The sequence below is a fragment of the Ixodes scapularis genome, unplaced genomic scaffold (genome assembly GCF_016920785.2).
Source record: "Ixodes scapularis isolate PalLabHiFi unplaced genomic scaffold, ASM1692078v2 PGA_scaffold1__304_contigs__length_218370807, whole genome shotgun sequence".
Classification (NCBI taxonomy): domain Eukaryota; kingdom Metazoa; phylum Arthropoda; class Arachnida; order Ixodida; family Ixodidae; genus Ixodes; species Ixodes scapularis.
Genome location: NW_024609846.1, coordinates 156327469 through 156349308, shown reverse-complemented (window position 1 = coordinate 156349308; position 21840 = coordinate 156327469). Strand labels below are relative to the sequence as shown.

At 43.5% G+C, this 21840-nt stretch overlaps 2 protein-coding genes across 3 annotated transcripts in view; both read right to left on the bottom strand.

Moving 5' to 3' along the window:
• Positions 1–9240, bottom strand: part of LOC115332101 (Fanconi anemia group J protein) — a 60512-nt gene extending 51272 nt beyond the window's left edge. For both annotated transcript variants that reach the window (XM_040214953.3, XM_042290977.1), the window contains exons 1-3: positions 9143–9240; positions 8060–8229; positions 6803–6892 (exon numbers count right to left, since the gene is read on the bottom strand). The gene's annotated coding sequence lies outside the window, so the exon portion shown is untranslated. The remainder of the gene's footprint in view (positions 1–6802; positions 6893–8059; positions 8230–9142) is intronic.
• Positions 9241–12381: 3141 nt separating this feature from the next.
• Positions 12382–18211, bottom strand: LOC121836171. The gene is made up of 5 exons (XM_042290978.1): positions 17989–18211; positions 17781–17909; positions 17373–17484; positions 14688–14732; positions 12382–12756 (listed from the first exon to the last, which is right to left on the bottom strand). The coding sequence occupies exons 2-5, from the start codon at positions 17907–17909 to the stop codon at positions 12413–12415; spliced, it is 630 nt and encodes a 209-aa protein (XP_042146912.1). The 5' UTR covers positions 17989–18211; the 3' UTR covers positions 12382–12412.
• Between the last annotated feature and the right edge of the window lie 3629 nt (positions 18212–21840).

The window sequence follows — 21840 nt, the reverse complement described above, 5'->3', positions numbered from 1 at the left end:
AGTAAGAATCTCCTAAAGAAGTAACACAGGAATATAAGCTCGCTATAAAAACTGCAAAGCCAGAATACTTCAAGACATTCAACGACAAAATGAAAACTAATCTCAAACATTTTTGGAAGTTTTTAAAAGGCTGCGGATCGGATTGTGTAGGAGTACAGTATAGACCACTTACAACGTAACCGCTTATAGTGCAGGACCGGGTAAAACGCAGCTTTTTTAAACCACCAGTTTGCCTCCCATAGAACTCCATGTATTTACATACCGCTTAAAATGCAGGCGCGCGAAGGGAAATACCGGTTATAGTGCGGAGCACGCTTCCCTGTGCGACACTAGATAATGGCGCGAGCCGCAAGCGGCACTCGCGGGGCAAGGAAGTTGCTCGAAGAAGCGGGGAGAAGCGAAGAGAGGCTTCAGTTGCCATAGCGACAGAGGGACGCACGCACGTGTCGTTCACGTGCATGTGTCCCTCCGCTACGTTGGAAAACAACCGCAACGACAGACCAATCGCAGGTCGAGGAGAAGTGTTTGCGCGCATTGCATGCTGGTCGCGGGCCGGCTGCTTCTATCCGCGAACATGGCGTCGGTTGTGATCGTCGACGTAGACGGCATGGTGGTAGCTCATCATTCCGCATAAAAGCGCTATCCTTGACTGTGAATTTTCGTTGTGTGTCGCTATGATAACCCAGTACGTACTAGAAGGGAAGATCCACCTACTCGTGCGGCAATGTCGTGACGGCATCCTCAAGACGGCAGAAACGCCCATGTCGTCGTGTTTGTTTACTTCGACTACAGTGGTGCTTTCTAAGCACTTGTGTTTTCGAACATCGCCCGGATTTCTTATTTGGAGCATTTTATGCCTGTGCTCAAGTTGAAGGTATTACTGGCACATACCGTATAAAGGATGTGAATTTTCACGCGTTTTCATCGTCGGAGAACAGTGATTAGGGCTAGCAATCATGAACGCTCGCAACGTCCGTCCACAACCCGCGATGCCGTTAAAAGGCTGCGCCAGGCAAAAGTCACTCATTTCTTTCAAAATGTGTGACACACTTGAGAGAGAAGTGTAGTAGTCTGGTGAAATAAAGACTTTCCTCAAACTAGGCTTTATTTTTCATCTAACATAAAATAAATTGTTTTACAAAGGTAAGTTGTCTCATGGCATGTATTTTGGCCTGAAAAATTATATTTTGGTTATAGCGCGGTACCGCTTATAGTGCGGATTTTCGCGACTCCTGCGACATACGTTATATGCGGTTCACACTGTAAATGAAATTGTTTGTAATCAACAACATTTTATAGACGATACGAAAAAGGCAACATGTTTGAATTCATACTTTCAATCTGTCTTCCTACCTAAATGCAACCACAGCCCTATGCCACATGCAAGCACAGTCCCGGTAATGGGACAAGTTGAATTCAGAGTGAGGGGTATTGAAGCACTCCTAAAAGACATAGGTAAATGGAAACAAGGCAAACGGTCCAGACGGCATATCTCCACAGATACTAAAGTGCTGTGCTGCACATACTTCTACATACCTTTATTTATCTACGGGAGGTCACTCTCCACAGGGCTCCTACCTGATGATTGGAAAACGCTCAAGTTGTGCCTATTCATAAGGAAGGATTGAAAAAAGATATGGCGAACCACAGGAAAATATCACTGATATCCATCTTGTGCAAAATCATTAAGCATATTACAGCGGAGCTGTTAAGGGCTAGTTTCCCCAGTTTCGTGTCCGTCACCAAATAAATGTCGACACAAAACCCTGGAAAGCTTCCGCCATCTATGAGCGACAGCAGCAACCAGACAACAGGCTTGCCGGTTGTCTGGTTGCCACCGTCACTCATAGATGGCGGCAACCTTTCCAGCCTTTCCACTCTGGTTTTCACCAGAGAGGAAAGGCTGAATTTCTCTAGGCGTCGTCCTAAAAGTCGTCCTCGAGGTTGTCCTAAAAGTTGTCTCTGGGGTAGGGTTGTGCGAATATTCGCAATTTCGAATAGTGGTTTCGAATAATACACTATTCAACATTCGCTTCGAGAAGAACTGCACTATTCGTGTTTTTCGAAGTGCTGATTGCGTCGGGTTAGCCCTGTTGAGTGCGCTTCTTAGCGAGCACCGGAGTACTGCGGAGAGGCAAAACCCGCAAAAGCGAGCTCCGTGGGTGATGCTTCTCTACACTACATTACATCGGTGCACGGTAAGAAGCACACTCAACGGGGTAACCTGCCGCGATGAACACTTGGAAAAGTATGAATATCCCCATTGCGTGCTTGAAAGAAAAGCATACATTAAAAGCGGGATGGTGCACGCGTGCCGTCTGCATTTGAAAATAAATGGAAACTTTGTGAGTGTGTAGTTTTTACGTTGTAGTAAAAGTTTCAAAATTAAACTTACCGTTATGCAAGAGTATACTATGTTGGGCAGAGATGCCCTTACAGCTTGTATTCATCACGCGCGATTCATTCTTTCTTAACTCGAGATTAAAGAAAGAATATTTTATATAGCAAGATTTGTAAATTCACTCCATTGGGTATGGTTGGCCATCTCTATAGGATTCATTTTATGTCAAATTTGTCGTTTACTTGCCATCCCAAGACATCAGACCTTCTTAGTTCACAGTTCATAAATATAGATAGATTAAACTCAGCTTGTAAATAAACAAGTGGAACAACCTTCACAAGTTTAGCTGGGTTTTCATCTAAGCTTTACGCAGCGGTAATGAAAGGTGTGGAAAAACTATTCGATATTCGATTAGAAAATATTCGGCCAAAACCACTATTCGCTTCGAATTCGCTTCGAACTCAAAATCTACTATTCGCACAAGACTACTCTGGGGTCATCCTAGACGTCGTCGTTGAGGTCGTCCTAGAAGTCATCCTGGAGGTCTTTCTTAGACGTCGTCCTAGAAGTCATCCTTGAGGTTGTCCTAAACGTTGTCCTCAAGGTTGTCCTGGAAGCTATCCTTGAGGTCGTCCTAGATGTCGTCCTTGAGGTCATCCTAGAAGTCATCTTTGAGGTCTTTCTTAGATGTCGTCCTAGAAGTTGTTTTAGGAATCGTGCTCTAGGCGTCATCCTCGAGGTCGTCCTAGAAGTCATTCTTGAGGTCGTCCTTGAGGTCGTCTAAGAAGTCGTCCTTGAGGTCGTCTAAGAAGTCGTCCTTGAGGTCGTCCCACCATAGTACAGCTTCGCTGGTCTTCCCTCTTCACCAGAGTGAAAAGGCTGAAAGTTCTTTTTATATACAGAGATAATGAGACATATAACAAATAATAATATACTAATCAAAGAACAACACGGGTTTCGGAAAGGTCTATCTTGCACAACACAACTATGGTAGTTGAGTTTTATCATGAATTGGCATCTGATGTTGATGAAGGAGGACAAATAAATTGTGTTCTTTTAGACTTTCATAATGCATTCTACATCGTGTCACATCCAATCCTTCTCATAAACTCAAAACGTTAAATATAAACGCGGGTGTGCTCAAATGGATTGAAAATTATTTGTCTCAGAGTCGTCAATGTGTTGTTTTAGACGGTAAAAGCTCGGCATACGTTATGTCTCGGCATACGCACATGTCTCATCAGGAGTCCTACAGGGATGTCCTACGACCACTACTGTTTTTGCTTTATGTAAATGATATTTCTATGGGTATTTGTTTGTGCACACGGTTGTTTGCCGAGGATTGTGTTATGTATAAAAAAATTAAGAATGAACAAGATGCTGTCATGCTGCAATTAGATTTAGAATGTATTACCACTTGGTGTTCCCCGTGGAAGATGAATTTAAATCCAAAAAAGTGTGTTCACATATGTTTTACTAAAAAAGAAAAGGATTGTAAGTCTCTACCAGATAAACGACACTTTAATAAATAATGAACCTACATGTAAGTACCTAGGTGTCACATTATCATCCGACTGCTCATGAAATGCTCCCATTGATGATGCTATTGCAAAAGCTGGAAGGGCACCTAATTTTATTCAGCAGCATTTGATGTGTCCACAGTCAAAATTTCAAAAAAAGCAAACGCTTACTTAACATGTGCGAGACGAATTTTAAAATACGCCTGCGCCGTCAGGGACCCCGCGCAAACATACTTCATTGATAAACTGGAAAAAGTACAATACCGAGCAGTTAGGGTTGTCCTGGGTCGGTATGGGCGGAGAGAGTTGCACAGATATGAAACACAAATTAAATTGGGAACTACTTTCATCTTGGCGGAAAAAGTTGACAAGTTTTTATTTCAAATAATTAATAATAAGACCGGAGTTAACAGTGAAACCTATTTTAAACAACCACATTATATTTCTAGGTGCAAAGATCACACTTTTAAAATCCGTAAGTACTGAGCCAGAACAAACTTGTTTGCAAATCCTTTTTTTTTTTTTCAAAACTATTGTGCAGTCAAATCAGACAAAAAAAACATTTAGGTGCGAGTATGTTTATACAGCCTGAACTTAGTCTGCCTCAACGAGCGACTTGACTTCCAGCTGTAGATGAGTAATGTCGCCAGTGCAGTACAACCGCTAGCCTGGGGTCTTTAACATGCACCACGCAGTAGTGATACACGACCGCACGCCGGTACTTGAATCAGCTCTGTGAAGAGCAAGTGTGCTGTATGAGTAAAGATTAAGGGTGTGCGAATACTCGAATATACGAATTCAAATCGAATACAAAGTTCCCGAATAATTTGATTCGTGAATCGAATTCCTAGTATTCGGTCACTCGAATATTCAATATATTCGGCCAAAGACGCGCGGTCGGCGCGGAGCTGACAAAAAAAAGCCGTTTTTCTCCCCGATGAAAACGCCGTGATGTTAGACAAACCATACGAAAAACAGCTCTTGGTTCTACCATTCCACAAAAATCTAACGCACAGGTTAGAAAAAAGAAAAGTAACTAACGCCACAAACTTTATAGCACGCAGATTTACTCATTATCGTGATACAACCTACCCTTGAATCACAACCGAAGCATCCCGTTTGCGCCGCTTCCAGAGAGGAATTGTTGGGAGGCCGAAATCCCGCGCCATGCCTAATTCTTTTCACGAGTAAAGCCCCTCGTTTCAAATTAAAGCACCGATGTAAAACACACTTGGCCGCACTCACAGAAATCGGCGACTGCACGATCACAGAAAGAAAACCACGATAAACACGCCGATAAAACCAGCCGAGTTATCGTCGTCGTTCTTTTGGAACCTCAAGCCGCAAATTCTGATTCGGAACGAAACTACAGTACGAAACGGAACCGACGGAACGGGAAAATAGTGTGCCTAGATTTGAGAGGGTCTCCAACCGTTCGATAGCCGCGTTTGAAATGCGAACTGCGAGAAGGTGACGAAAAAACGAAAGCGTCGATCGGGATCGGGCAGGCAGGTCAGGGAGAGCAGGCGTCGTCGCCCTTCTGTTTGCTCGCCTTTTTCCTCGCGACAACACAACACATGCGCACTTACGACCAATCTGCACTGGAGCCATCTCCGTGGTTTCAGTTTCGCTTGCTCCCTCTTTTAAATCAAGGTTCTCTAAAGCAGGATAGATAGACGGAAAAATGGATGCATGGCGGCAGTTGGACGGTGTCTTGCGCCACCTAACCACGCTTTTTTTTTTTTTTTTTCTTCAGATTATATTTTTTAAGTTTATTTACTAAGATTTAACACCTATCTGTTTATTTACGTGAAATGAAAACCCGGGTGCCCTTTTTCTTCCTTAAAATGAAAACCAAATATCGCAAAATGCCCCTTTTCTGAGATATGCAAACATTTTTAAAAAAAAGTCGCGGTGTTAGGTTGGGCTTAAAAAAGGCATGCGGGGCTGTAACTATGGTTTTTTTTGTGACGTTTAGGGAAGATAGATTATATTTGTGCCATAAAATTGGATCTTTAGTGCCCAACATCCAACAGCAGCTGCTTTTATTTTTTTTTTCACCAGAATTGTTTTACATTTTAGCTTTTGTTCTGCACAAGATGCATATTCTGCAACAGGTGCATACTCTGCACATATAATAATCTCATTCGCAGCACACTTTGAAAAATTCCTACAAATAAAAACACTATTCAATATTCAATTCGATATTCGGCTTTTTTTTCTTGATTCGATTCGGTATTCGATTCGAAAACTACCATTCGGTATTCGCACACCCCTAGTAAAGATTTGTCTTTTTCTCTATTGTAACACCCCTATTATAATGCCTTCGGGCAGTGATGGGAAATGTTTGAATAATGAATAAAGAAAACCGCAGATCTGTTGTGTTCGCGACCTGTGGTGTCGGTTCCCACGACATGCAAGTTCACGGTGGGTTCCCGCGTGTCCTTCGCACCGTGAAGAGCGAGTCTGCTACGTCCGCAAGTACTTTTATCGTGACACACGAGCTAGTAGCAAATTCCTGCATTTTTATCGCATAGTAAAACGCGAACTAGCTATGTCCACGATCGGTGGTGTTAGTTCCCGTTTCACGTGGTTTGTAGCATATGCCAGGTGTTTTATCGCTAATTTGTTATAAAGTTTTGCCGCCATATCTTTAAAGATAGCTCACACCATATTTTTCACTATTTACTTCTTCATTTTGGGTGGGCGTCCTTACGGGATTTTACAGTAGTCCAATGGAGGTCTACACAAGGGCACAAGACTAGAACTAAATGCTGTTTGTTAGAAAATTACGCAACCCCTCAAAGCCAACTAATGTTGCTCTCCTTGCAATGAGGAGTCTATAGAGTCGAGTATACCCAATTAAGTCATTGATAGCATAGCGAGAACTGTAGACTACAGTGCAGAGAAAGGTGCACAAGATCGCATGAAGCTGGCTCACCTGGCATTCCTGTACTCCGTCTTTTTGAGCTCCCTCACAACTTGAGCGATCTGCTTATGGGTTCTTGTGCCATAGTAGATAATAGGTACCCTACAAAAATCACAACAGACACCAGCAAAAAATTACCAAAATCGTCTTCCAGTGGTCCAACAAGCCAGAATTGATTGAATTTGGATAGTTGCAGCTTTACCCTTTGTATCAGAGGCAAACAGTCTAAAAGTAAGATCTAGCCAAAGAAATTCAAAAAGCCTAAGCACAATCATTGTGGCACCCTTCCCTCTGCAGTTTTTCCAACCGGTCTCCCTAATGCATGTTTTGCGATTTCCATTGCTACACTGAACAGCTCTTGTTGCCAGCAGCACCTTATATAACATTATAAAAAAAAAATGAAAATTATAAGTGTGCGAACACTGGCGTAAGTCGGGCACATCCAGAAAAATTATGCGAACAATCACACGACTTGATGCGAATGGACAGCGTCTACTGGTGACGCATTTCAATGATATTCCGTCGTGATTAAGTGGAAATTTTCGTGATCTTACAATGTGTAGTATGCAAGAAATTTTCTTTTTGTTCCACACCGATTGTTTTGTGTGTGCTACATGCTTAAGCACAAACACTGCCTAGGCATGTAGCACACACCTTGAGGGCAGTCAAGTCACTGTCTGGGTAAGAGGACTGAAGAACCTTGTGGCAAGCTGCCGGCAAGGGCACCAGGTTTCGTGTACATCACAACCGATCGTACACAGAACAGCCAGCACCAAGCACATTCTTGCAGACGCACCAGCGTGTCCATTCTTCGCTCGGCAAGATTATCTTTTACGTGCTGCTTCACGTTCACGCAGGGCACAATCTTCACATCGAATGTGTTTCATCTCAACACCCAGGATGAGACCATCGGCACCTACACATTGACGATGTTCTCTCCAACAGGCGCGTTTACGCCGTCGAGCAGCCACTGCTCGCTCCAGCGCATGCTTCGGCTGCCCCATTCTTACGCGCAAAGGCTTGGAGTGCCGAGGAAATGGGCGACCGAAGGCGAGAAAGAGCAGATGGCGAGGAGGGCAATCACATAACCCTCCAGTACAATCGCGATTGGTTAAACGCGCTGCGCCCCAACCGCAAATATTATCAGCAAAAGGGCAAGGGTATCAATGCTGTATTTGCCCTCTCCTGCGATAATCGCGAGCATGCTCCATCCGTTTTTGCCAACACAACGCTCCCCCAGAACAGTTGATGGCACAAGAAGTTACTCACTTTTTTATTGGTTTTTCATCAATTCCCTTAGCAGGAGTCTGTGGCGCAGTTGCTCCTGTAGTGCCGACAGGCTGCTTCTCACCCGTTTCTTTCACAGGTGTGCTCACTGAAGCTTTGCTCTTTAGTAGGCTCACGTCAGTTTCCTTAATATCACAAGCCCGAACGGAAACCTGAAAATGGGGCATGAATCGTACTCATGGTCTATGTTACACTGTGTGCACTTTTGTGAAAGAGGGTGCTGCAATGATAGTATCGGACAATGAAGCACAAAGACATCTAGTATATGCATTCTACCAGGTTCGATCGAGAAAATAAAACCCGGTCTTTCGGCACGCATAAATAAACTATGCCTTGCATTAAGGTGAAACTCCGTCAGAATATAATGCCGGCAGTGGGAACAGGATGAGAAAGTGTAAGAATGTGACGTTACCCGAGTCAAAAGATAAAACAGGGAAACCAAATTGCTCTACAAGCCGACGTCCACCTGGGCCTAATATTCGTCAAATGGAGAAGTTACATATATGGGTGCCTGTGGCATCTATTATGGTGAAGAAAACTCGTCAGCAAAAAGAACAAAATAGTCTTTCTTGGTGACAAATTTTGTCATTGAAATAATTGCCACAGGCATCCACGATGCCAATTCTCTGTAGACGTCAGCTCATAGGATTTTTTTTTTTAAATCCAGATAATATTGCGTTTTGAAACTTTTGCATTTTATCCCCACCACTACTGTCATATTCTGACGAAGTTTCAGCTTTCTGCAATGCAAACCTAGTTTATTTATGCGGGCCAAAACATCAAGTTTAATTTTCTCTCTCTGACTCGGTAGTTCAACAATCACTGATTTTGTGTGAGGCAATGATGAGAGAACAGTTAAAAAAAACAGCAGTGGCCTCTCTGAAACTGCATTAAAAAGAATAAGCTTGCATTAAAAAAAAAAAAAAAAGACTTCTTGAGAGCAGAATGGAAAGGATAACTGAATTAGAACAGTTAAGCTAAAATGCTGCAGCACCTCCATCCCTGAACGAGCAAGAGATCTAAAAAACTGGTGGAGCCTTTTATTACACAGGCCAACAGGTATACCTTAAGAACAGAGTGGCGCGGCTTTTTGGCTGGCTGGAAGTCTTCGTCGTCATCGTCAATCGTGATTGCATTTGCTGCTCCACGTGTCTTTTGTGCACCTGGCGAAACAAAAGTGGCAAAGATCCAATCAAGATTCAAATGCCAGATCAGGAAGAACCTTAAAAGGGGCACAGCAACAATTTCTCTACTTTCAGTAAATACCGCTAAGAATTATTCCTCGATATTTATAACCCGTGAAACTCGTGTCAGTTTTTTTTCTTCATGCAATGGCTGTTACAAAACTAATATGAGGAGAACGAGAAGTGTTCACTCCCTCAACTCGCAGCCAAAACACCACATAATCTGGAGCCAATTATGTGCCGCCAATATTTGTCATCGCCCCATGCTGGGGTTGGAAAAGCACAGGGCACGCACCGAGTTCCACAAAGTGTAAAGGTTCGGCTATTCCCATCATCCAGCCAGTACCCGAATGCACACTGAGGCATTGAGTGTCACAAGCTCAAATTGAATGCTCACGCAGTGCTTGGGTCGACCGTATGAGATGCATTTAAATATCATTACTATGGGTATTGCAAAGCTTGACGACGAGATCCTGGGGATTTCATTGTTGACAACGCCAACAATGCGATCCCCACAACATCGACGCCAAGTTTGGCGAAGGAGAGACTAGGACAAAAAGGCTGCTTTCATCCTTAAAATTACGGAACGACAAGGCTTGGACAGTGGCATTGCGTGTGAGTATACTTGGGTCCCACGAGTGCCAGCAAGCTTGCATAAAGTGAGGAACCCTACCCAATATCCAATATCGTTGCACAACCTGTTTAACATTTAGTTCTTTGTTTACCCGTAAAGGGCACTTGACAATCTGAAGTCATCTGTATTTTGTATGAAGCACTAGAATGTGGTGCAAATACATCACCAAAGCAATTTTTTTGCTTTGGAGTCATGCGTGTGACGAGGAAAAGTCTTGCCCCAATGAGAGGACCAGCAAAAAAGATGATGGTAGATTCAGGAAATCGCATGGGTCTTTGAAGTATTTTTTAATGAACAACTTTCCTTTATTTTGATGGTCATAAAAATTATGTTTCTAACTAACATCACCTATCTTGAAGACAGGCTGCAAATCTTTGATTGAAACATACCAGCTAAGGCGAATATTTAGAAAGGTATTCAGTAGTGGCTTTGAAGAGGGGCTGTGCAACGAGATTCGTATGGAATGTTTTTCATTTTACACAAGCTTACTGGCACTAGAGGGACCCAAGTACACTTGCACACAATTCAAATGACCAAAAAACTCCTTTGTTGCGGTGTCATTTTAAGGATAGAAGCGAGCGTTTTCTTTCAATCTCTGCTTCGCAAAACTTGATGACGTAACTGGGGGATTGCAGTATCCCTCAGTGACGATATTTTAATGTGGCTCATAGATTTGACTCGAGCATTGCGTGAGTACTCAATTTGAGCTCACTAAAATCAATAACTCGACAAGCATTTGGGTACTGGCCCGTGTCCAATAGCTGCGATGATGACAATAGCCGAACCATAACAATGTGAAACTCAGCAGATGTCATGTGCTTTGCTAACCCCAGCCCGTGGCTATGATCAACATTGGCAGCATATAATCAGCTCCAGATTATGTGGCCACTTGCTTTGGCTGCGAGTTGAGGAGGTGAACGCTGCTAGTTTTTCTTTAATTTTTTCTACGACTTCTATTGCATGCGGTGAAAAACGGATATATGTTTCATAAGTCCTTTACATAAGAGATTCATTCTGAGTGGTATATATTTGCGCAAAGTACAAAAATTGTTGCATTGCCTCTTTAATAGACCGATCTTACCAGTAGGTTTCACTACGCCGCCACTGCCACGACGCAATGTGGGACTTTTAGTCTCTGCACAGCGGGGCTAGTGTGGTTGTGGACAGAGATGCAATGAAGATTTGGCCGACGGCCAACTTTGCACGGACAGCGTTAGCAGTGTTGTTCCATCAAATTGTTTTCTTCTTTGCTCCGCCGTTATGGCAGGTTTTACATGCTGCATCTCTGGCTGCAGCAACAACAGCACCAGACACAAGGGTGTCGGGTTTTCTAGCTTTACGGAGGACCGGCAGATGAAAGAACAGATTGCCAAAGTTCGCCGACCGGGCAGTAAGGGACAGTACTTAAACGAGTCTTCACTTGTTCAAGAAAGCTAGGTAATCAACGTTGTGTGCGTGAAAACAAACTCACACGGATTCTGATTGTCCTGTTGTCCTGAGAACGGGACAAAACTGACAGAACCCAAGGAATGACCCTTGGGTCAGAGGTGCCAGAAGATTGCGCTTGCCTTCGATTGTGCTTGCATCCCGATGCGGCATCTCGTGTTCGGCACTCATTTGTTAAACACACAAACTGTCTTTACCCTTTCTGCACCATTGTTTTTTTTTTACGTTTACAGTTTCTCCAAGTTTGTGCCTATGACTGGCCACACAAAGCGAAAATATTGAGCTTTTTTACATAGCCTTTGCTTGCTCGCCAAGTGCACGCGGGTAAGAGACGCTTGAACGTCTTAAGGACAAGGCCAGCGAGGTGGTACAACCAAATGTTTTAAAACCCGAGTCGACGGTAGAAGCAACGAACAGAAACATGTTATAGACTAACATCGGTGAAGTACATTTCCAATTATAAACTAATGCCTCGTTTACAAACATACCCCGGAAAATTTGCCAGAGTAGAAAGACAAATTATGAACAATAAAAAACATGCTGCGCAATGTACAATGTACCACAAGGCAGGAACAATGTGATCTGAATGTCCATGAGGCAGGCACGTATCCAAGGGGGGGGGGGGGGGGGGGCATGAGGCCCAGGCCCCCCCGAAGTCTTCCATTTTGCTGGGGCCTCCTCTCCCCCATCCCCCTCGGGCAGCATTTTGTCATGGGCGGGCCCCCCCGGAATCAAAATCATGGCTACGTGCTTGCCACGAGGGCAAATGTTGCTCAGCATGTTTGCCAGTAAACCATCAAAGCATTTAAGTTGCAATAGCTTACACCAATTGCTAGCCTTATCCTTAACAAACAATCTGGCAAACAATCTGGAAAAAATGGCGGGGCATCTTTTTCTGACACCCGGCCGTTGCCTTCCGACGTGCTTTGACTGCACGTCCACACTTGAAGCTCAGGAGGCACTGAAGCACTATCGAAGGTCATTCTCATTGGCTGCGAGGTGAGAGTAAGATGCTCAGGTCTTGCCGTACCCTGCTTCTCTTAACAGTGACTATGGGAAGAGGTGTGCCATTCACAGGCACATGCAAACAGGCAATGGATAAAAAATATGCATACTGGGCGTAGCACTCCGAACAGCCACACTTGGAGTCTTTGGTTTCTCTCCGCAAGCCAGGAGGCTGTCCAGGTAAGCCTGCGTCACCACTGGCACCAGCTGCCCGTTGACGACGATGCTCTGACCGGTTTCCAGCCAAGGGTTGGGAATGGCACCTCGGTTCGAGGGGACGGGGCTTGCCGCACCAGGCACCCCAACTGGGGCGCTGCCCTTCACTAGAGTTCCGGCAGTCGACTGAATTTTGTGTGCAGGTGTATTGGGTTGATGCAGAGCATGGCCATCTTGCAGTTCGTTTTCCCTCGCTGCAAAAGTCGAACATGGGAAAGCTTAAGCGGCACCGGGAGGCGAGGAGTATCTGTGCGCCTGTACAGTAAACATTGATATAGAGAACTTCAATTACAGTAATTTGTAATGCAAGTGCCTGCCTTTTTTTTCCTCAATTTAGTGAATTTGTTTTGGTCCGGAGTTTCGCTTTCACGAAGCGTTCATTCATTTTGTATGTACATATAGGCATCTGCCATGCAAAGATAAGGGAAAGAACTCTGCTGAAATGGGTTTCAACGCTTATTTACACTCAGTAATCCCTTGTCAACTCAACAGATGGGTATCTCAACATACTTGTGCCAGGGAACGAACACCATTCTTTAACACCTCTCTAGGAATCCTTTCAGAAATTCAAAATTTGGCAGGGGAAGTTAAAAAAAAAATGACCAGGAAGCCTAAAAGCTTTTTAAAGAGCTGAACAACCTAAAACTATGATCTTTAGACAACCAAAAGCCCAAGAGAGGATATAAAATAATGTTTCCCAAGCAGTGAACCAACAAAACACACTTCCACTAGTCTTAATTCCATTTGGCAAGATGATACAATGAAGGAAGATAAGTGTCCTGCCTGTTTTCTTAGTCAAGCAGATAGACCTGTAGTGCTATCCCTCAGATTCTCTCTATTGTTTTTCACCTGCAGCACAAACTTCTCATTTATGTTTAAAGAGAAAAAAAATTGTTTATGAGGAAAGCAAGTTTCCTCGAGCTGTCGCTCTGGGTTTTCTTCTTGCTTATGAACTTTAGTCTAGACTCATTTAATTACAATATGTGAGCTGTGCAACAGCCACTAGATTCAATATTACTGTTTTCTCCAAGAGAAGTCAACAAACAAAAACAAAAGCCTGCTACCCCTCTTTCTGATCACAAGCCAATGATTCTACCCCACCCTCTCCCCCTCTCCACAATCCCCTTTTACTTCCTTTGAGAACTTCTAACAAAGAAAAGAAGAAAGAAGGCCCCTTATATGTTTTGTTTGACCATTGTAAAATGTATACTTTCTATATTCTGGTTTCGATCTCCCTTTGATAATTACTTTTCGATTTTTTTCCTTCCTCTGTTCTGAGTGGAGCCATAATTAGATTAAATATTACTAAAACACAGTAACAAAAACACACAAACACAGGAACAAACGAAAAAAAACAAAAGTTTGCCATGCCCTCTTTTTGATCACAAGCCAATGCTTCTACCCCACCCTCTACCCATCTCCACAACCCTTTTTATCTTCCTACAAGAATTTCTAAAAAAAATGTTCAAAAGCCCTTTGTGTGTTTTGTTTGGCCATTGTAAAATGTGCACTTTCTATACACATACTTTTATATCCTCTTGATCATTACTTTTAGGTTTCCTTCCTTTCTGTGTTCTGAGAGGAGTGATCAGACATGAAATCTAGGAGATTCAATTTGAAAGTGAAAATCTTTCTAGATAATGAACTTCAGGCTCAGGAGGGATTGCTATAAATACTGGAGCTCATGCTTTTGCAGTTTTTTTTTTAACAAGTAAGCCTATGATATTTTTTTGTCAGGAAATTTTTTAGTTCCCATCTTGCTATTTGATATTTTGACCAAACAAGCACCCACACCTTTGTATCACCCAATTCTCGCTATATCTTTTATGAGCATTTCTTTTATTTCAAGTAACAGAAACCTTGATGAAAAGAAACTTCTCAATACAATGAAGCCAGCAATTCTTCAGTATGACTTCGCTGAAACGGGATATAACTGTCTCTCTTAAACTTTTCCAAAACTTTTCCATTACAAAGGAGTCGAGGTTATAACAGAATCTTACTACATAGAAGGTCAGAATTCTATGTAATCATGGATACTGGCAGCACAATATCAAACTAAAGGAAACAACATTTGGAACAACACTTGAGATAAGATAGCGACAGTTATGCAACATAAATATCTCACCTTCCAACTCCTGCCGTAGTCTCTCAAGCTGAGCATAATAGATCTCTGTGTGTAGAAACAAACACTGGTAAGCTCTGTTGAAACCCATAACACAACCTTGAAAATTATAGATTTACAACCTTTACGTTGCAAATTTGACCGACAAATTTACAATTATTGAAATTTACAATTGTGTGGTGTGGCCACACTGTTTCTGAGATTGACCCACTAGTATATTCGATTCCAGCTTAAAGGGATGCTGAACCGAAAATCGAATTTCAGAAAACAATGCAGAATCAATAGGCGGGACGCTACAAATCTCAAAACATCACTCATAAAGCAGTACCTCCAACGGATCGTCGTATTTTTGAAAAAGAGTGCGCTCGCACAAAGCCGCAATTCTCATTTCCTCCTCTTACAGCTTTGACTCCGCGAGGGCGCGGAGAAGAAAGGGAGCGAGGCCATTTCTCTTCCTTCTCAACCCTCCTGTGATAAGATGACGTCAACATTCTCCATCATTCACTCCCTTGTTTTCCAGAAATACGGCCATCCGCTCGAGATATGGCTAAATGAGTGATGTTTCGTGGTTTATTGTACCCTGTTGAACACTTCTGCAAGCTTATTTCGTGATATCCGAATTTCGGTTCAGCATCCCTTTAAGAACCGTAGTAAAATAGTTGGCCCCCCCATGGTGCAGTCCTAATTTCCCCCTTTACGTGGTGAATTGAGATACCTGTAGTACACACATTTAAGATTAGCTATTTGTTACCCTATCGAAATGCGCAAACTTAAAAAACCAAAAGCAGTTTTAAAGCGATAGCTTTACAAGTGACATAGACTTTGCAGGGATTTCAATGTCGGCGTTTGTAGTTGTCTGTCGTTGCAGCGTAGATAGAAACACCTTGCTCTCCCCAAGTGGCAAAAGAAGAAAGAAGTTGGGTGTTTCCACTGACCATGCCGCACGAAGAGGAAAGAAAGGAGAGCCCCGACGACCCGCCAATAACGGTGCGACGTTAAGGAAACGTCAGCAGAGCATCTTCCCCCGTCGTCTGCTAACGATAACTTCAAAACGGGCGTCTTCAAACATTACGCACATTATACGAAATCCCCCTTTGGCAGCATCCAGCTGCTACGTGTAAGTTTGAAGGGTTTTAGAAACTTCCAGCTCGTTCGATTTTACTATAACGTCTCTACTTCTCAAACCCAACTCGAAACATAAAATATGTTCTGCCAGAACTCGTCGTCTCGAACCCCACCAGAGCTTTGCCTCATTTGCCTGCATGCGTCCCCCATTCTGCTCATTGCTGAACGTCAACATTACCCCCTCCGTTCACCGCTCAACAACACCGGGAAAACCTGCACCTTCGCTCTTCCTAATGGTGCCGCCAAGCCAACGCGGTGCTCTGTCCCAGTGGTGATCATGGAGGGAACGGCTGGCTTCCGCAGCTCGCGATCAGCATCGCGCCCACACTGACCACCAACGAGAGGCCGCCCGTGCCGTGCGTACACGGCGACGTGAGGATCTCAAGGTGTGCAAACATTCTACAGAAATCGCTTTTACTTCTTCGCACATTACGGGCGAAAAGGCACCCTTTATTCTCTCTCTGACAACAGAAAGTGGTAAGAACTACTTTGTACAGTGGAAGAACTATGGACTATACTTGCTTTTTTCTTAACATGACAGGAACTATTGATAGACGAACAAGATAGTAACTCATTTAATATCATACTTAAAAAAAAAAAGGAACTTATGTACACAGATTTCTTATTAATATCATGAAAACACCAACTGGCGGGCTAGATGGTGCTATATAGCGTAGTGCTGCAGTAATATTAGCGAGAGTGAACACAGATTTGTGTCCGCATGCTCATTCTCGCTGATATAACCGCAGCGCTACTCTATGTGGAGCTGACCAGCCCACCAACTGAAGCTTCCGTGATAATATTAGAAAGTTTCAAAACTGTACTGTGCTTAGGCACATTTTACATGATAAATGATGCCTAGACATGCTTGTCACTATTTGTACAAAGTTTCATTTCTCCCAGCTTTGAGAATGTTGCACGCAGCTAAAAACTATGCTGACAAGTACAGACGCTGAAGCATGCGTCCTTAAAAAGTAAAGAAAAAAAAATATATATACAAGAATGCTTATAAAAAGCGAACTTTTTATAAGCACTTCTGCTTGAATATTTGTGTGCTTACCAACACAAAACCCAATATTTGTTGAAACAATCCCCAATTTTCTCTTTCTACCAATTTCTGAAAAACATAAAAATGAAACATCTTTAGCCCAAGCTAGAAAATTGTGAGGTTTATCATTCCTTTTTGTACTGAAATTATTTGTTTAGTAGTAACTAAAAAATAAAACTTACTGCCAAAAACTATCTGAAAAAAAAACAAAAAAAACAAGCATTGCAGAGGAACCGTTTGCATCAGTGGCGTAGCCAGGAATTGTTTTTCAGGGATGAGGCTGAAACCCCGAGGCGTGGAAAAACATGCAGTTCCGACATGAGGTGTGGGCACTATGCGTGCAGAAGAACCAGATTCGCTTGAAGTGGAGCGTTTGCGCATGCGCCCTGCCAATAGCAGCGCCGCCGCAGCGGTGCGATGTCAGGGCCGTGTGTTTGTGTATATGCTCATCCTGATCAGATTTAACGATTGTTGCACACCGTGCACCAAAGAGAGTTGAGATGGACACACTTCACCTTTCTGGTTGGCTTGCCAAGCAAGACAGGAGCAAAGCAATGCCAGCGTTTTGCCACTTCCAGTTGGAGACTCTATGAGGCAGTTTCGCCCATTCTTCAATCCCTGCAGAACCTGGAAAATTTCGGAAGAAATGTGTCGTTCCCCCGAATGACTGAAGCCTTAGCCACTACACTCAAACGCTCATAGTCGTCTGAACTAACCAGAGGTAAAAAATATGTATTCGTGTGCCTTTCCCGTATGTACTCAATGAATCTTAGTAGTCTCTGGATACAAGGTCTATCCAGAGACCAGAGACAAAGATTTATCCATCACGCCAGTGTGCAAGTAGGCAACACCTAGTCTTTTCTGAGGCCGAACGAAGCTGGCTCATCTGTACCGTCTATGGATCGTAATCTTTTGAGACGCACCCTTACGATGACCAATTTCTGAGATGGGTACGGAGCGTAAGGAAACGCCACGGAGTGCGATTCGATCAGGAGCTGCTCTGCACCGGACGGCTTTTCTGGGCTCGGGTTTGCTAGTTCGCGTTCACACATCTGTAAAATAAACCAACCCTGTTAACATGTGACAACGCTTTCGAGACGATCTGAACGAAAACACAACTGGAACACTCACGCTGCGATACCACCCTACTCCAGATATTTCGTATTCGCGAAGGGCATGGCACTTGCTTCAAAGTGCGGACTGTGCTTTCGCGGGGTTCCGAATTCGGAACTTCAACACCCAAAAGCGATCGCATTGACTGATTTCTACGAAAACAACCACAGCACTACACAATCAACACATTCTGCGGGAAGGAGGAGAGCTGGCATCCGAATCATCCGATTGTCGCCTCCATCTTTACGCGCCAGATTAACTTCTTCCAATGTTGTGAGCCAAATTGGAAACTTTTGCTAAAACCCAGCTAAAACCAGAGTCGTTGCGCCCCTTGCAACGGAGATACTGCTAAAGTAGCTGAAATCGCCAGAAATGATCCACTTACCAGAAAAAAGAGAATAAAAGGAGTGCACAAATGCGAGTATCAATGCTGCAAAAAAAAAAAAGAAACTGCGTAGATTATGCACAAACTAAACGCACGTACCAGTCTCCAGGTGTCCTTTAAATGTTCATCTATTTATTACAGCATAAGGGCATACTGATAGCCACAATGGCTGGTTTGCATCAAGTCCCTATCGTTTCGTAGAAATTCGTGGGCAACTTTTCATGGTCACAACCAGGGTGGTCACAACTTTCATGGAGACATGTTTCATTGACACAAACGTTTCATCGAAACTCATTACAAGGCCCCTGAAAAGAAAAAAAAAAAATGTTTCTTTTTTAAACGGTCTGGTTGAAACATGCATGTCAAAAAATAAATTTTAAGCAAAAAAAGCTTGAGGTATACCTAAGCACTTCTTACGAGTTGTGAATGCGAAAGCATGCAAGTCGCTCATGCGCTCCCTTTTTCATCTGCTGCATACTTTTCGTCGTCAGTCAGCACGTATGCTCCCCTGGGCATGCTGACCTTGGACGCTCCATGTTAATGGCACGCTGACAAACACGCAGCACCATGGGGTGAGCGGTCATGGCAACTTACGCGCACAGCGGCCAATGGGAGCCCCGTCGACATGCGCCAGCCAATGGAACCGAAGGCGAAATCCATCAGCTTTACTTCGCTCCTTTGGGATCGGGAAGCTAGGTGCCGTTTTCACGCTTCAAACTGATGACGTGAGATCGCTCCACAAAACAGTTAATGCTTTCGCGTTCAAAAAGTTTTTAGAGCAATATCGGTGCCACGTGACGCGATTTAGCTGGTAGCCACCTCCTTTCCACTTGTTTTCTCTCTCCGCATTTTGGATGCGTGGAGGTGAAGTGGATCAGTTTTGCCTTCACGTTGAGGTGGAAAGAGCGAAAGACCATCTCGTTAAGGTGGAAAGAGCAAATGACCATTCCGTGACGTCATGGACTGCACGCAGAATTTCAGATAACTCTCTCGCCGTCAATATTGCTCTAAAAAAATTTTTTTTCTTTTTTCGCATGAAGTTTTTTTGATGACACAAGTGTTCATATTAAGCTGTTCAAACTTTTTTTTTCTTTTCAGGGGCCTTTTACGCGAATTGCATTCTGTAGGGACATTTTGTCACGTGTGTATCACTGGGGTGCACATTAGCCCACCCCGTCCATATCATGCGAGCGAATGATGTTTTAGCGAAAAGCGACATTTTAGCAAATAACAAGGGCACGTGTTAACGCACCCCCCTGCGCTGTGCTTACGATGCTTCGCGGCGGCAGTCTGTGGAGGCTCATTACAAAAATGCTAACCCCCTTGGCCCAACCGTTAACACCACTTCACGGCGGCCCACTATTCGCTCAAGTGCCATTCGGTAAAACGTCGACGTTTGCTAAAATGTCATTCGAGTGCCTCCTCCACATTCACGCCGCTTTGTGGCGAGTCTGCGGCGGCTCATTACAAAGATTCGTACACACCGCTTCGTAGCAACAGTCTCATGCAGCTTATTCCAAAAAAAAAAGCTAATCTAAGCTGTTAACGAAACTATTTGTCGATGAAACATTGCGTGTTGACGAAATGTTGTTCAATGAGCCGATTGCCACTGCTCAAATCGCTGTACCAAGAAAATCTCGAGAAAAGTGCTCGAAAACAGACCATACTTGCTCCCAAGCCTAGGGTGACCGTGCACAGCAGGGGTCTCAAACACATTGGAGTGTGAGGGCCAGATAGCCCACTGTTGAAATGATGAGGGCCAGTGGGGGGGGGGGGGGGGCCTATTTTGCTATTTTGGAACAAAAGCAAACAATAGTGGTGTTTCACGTTGAAAAGCAGCCAACTGTTCCAGCGACACCCCAGAGATTTTCTAGACAAAGAACCCTGTGCTTTTTGTGAGCTCACTGTTTTGCAATTTTTAACTTTTATACGAATATACGGCTACTTTTAAACGTAACCTGATGTCATAGGAAGATTAAAAACACCACCACATCAACGTACTGCCAGTTTTCGATAGAACGAGAGCAAGCACACCGCCCTTGCCCTGTCGCTCAATTCACTAAGCTCAACAGTCAACAGGCATAGAAAAATTACCTCCTCATATAGCAGTTTTTGCTTTCCTGACAATGTTTATAGCAGCACTATAAGAAAATACTCATATTTTAAAGGTATTGTCTGACAGCTAGAAGCCCAAGCTCATAGCTTTATCTTTGACAGTTACTCTTGCCGAGTATGTGCAGCCGAGGTGCCTCCTAGAGCAAAGAGCTTTCACGTGATGCCTAGTAGCGGTATTGCCATTCTGGTTGATTTACATGAGAAAGGGCTCAGAGGCAAATATTTAGTCGCAGAAATACTCCATCCAAAAAAACAACATAATAGTGCAAAATGCATGAACACGTTATCCGAGCAGAGCTCCTTTTCAAACGGAAATGAATCGACAATATGTCGATTCATTTCCCCCTGCTAGAGAAACAACTTCACATCCTCAACAGCCTCCTGGGCTATGTTCATGAGGCCAAGATCAATGCCTTTATGTGATCCTTCATCCCTTTCTCGTGTAGCCGGCATACAGACCGTGGCGTCACCGATGCTTCCCTCGAACCCCTTCCCCCATCTAATGTTTCTAATGAATTCGCTTGACTGACTAAATAAACTATGCATCGCTGAACATTCATTGACCGCCCAAATGTAGCGCTAACAGTCCGAAGCAGATGCCAGTTTCGGCACTAAATGATATTTCATTCGAAAGTTACAAGCGATTTTCTGAAAATTTCAGTAAGAAATGGCAGTCGACGGAGCTCTTGATTACATAGAGCTCTATGGCAGCAGTCACCAAAAACAGGTGAAAAGAGGCCCCATTTTTGCCTTGAAACTTTCAGAAAATCACTTATAACTTTTGAATAAGGGTTAGTGCTGAAACTTTGGCATCTGGTTCAGAACTCTAGAGTAACATTTGGGCGGAGAATGAGCGTTCGGTGATGCGTAGTTTATTTCTTCAGCAAAACACGCAAGTAAATGTTTTGGGGACACACACCATACATTGTAGGAAATCGGGGGGAGGCGGGGAGCGGGGTGAAAAGAAAGAGCAAGCTCTGCTACTATTCAGTTCACTGTACAAATGCACTTTTCACAAGTTCTTCGTTCTATAGAGTATACGAGCACCTTTCTTTTTCATTTTGAAACAAAACCGAAGCACGCCATGTATAGCAATATGGAAAAGTGCCCCAAAGAAACATCTGTGCGAACAGAAAAGATTGACAGTTGGAACCACAGAAAGAGCTCTAATTTTACATCTTACCTTAGGAACAACTTTATAGTATGTTCATTTTTATAAAATGTATTCTTCCCATCTGCTGCTAGGATCGCAACACTTTGCATTCCACCAGAAGATATGAAATTTCGCTAGGGCTCGCTGAGATAGTGGAGTGGGGACACAAAGAATGTCTTTGCAAAATGGTGACCACAAACATCTAACGAGGCAAGGG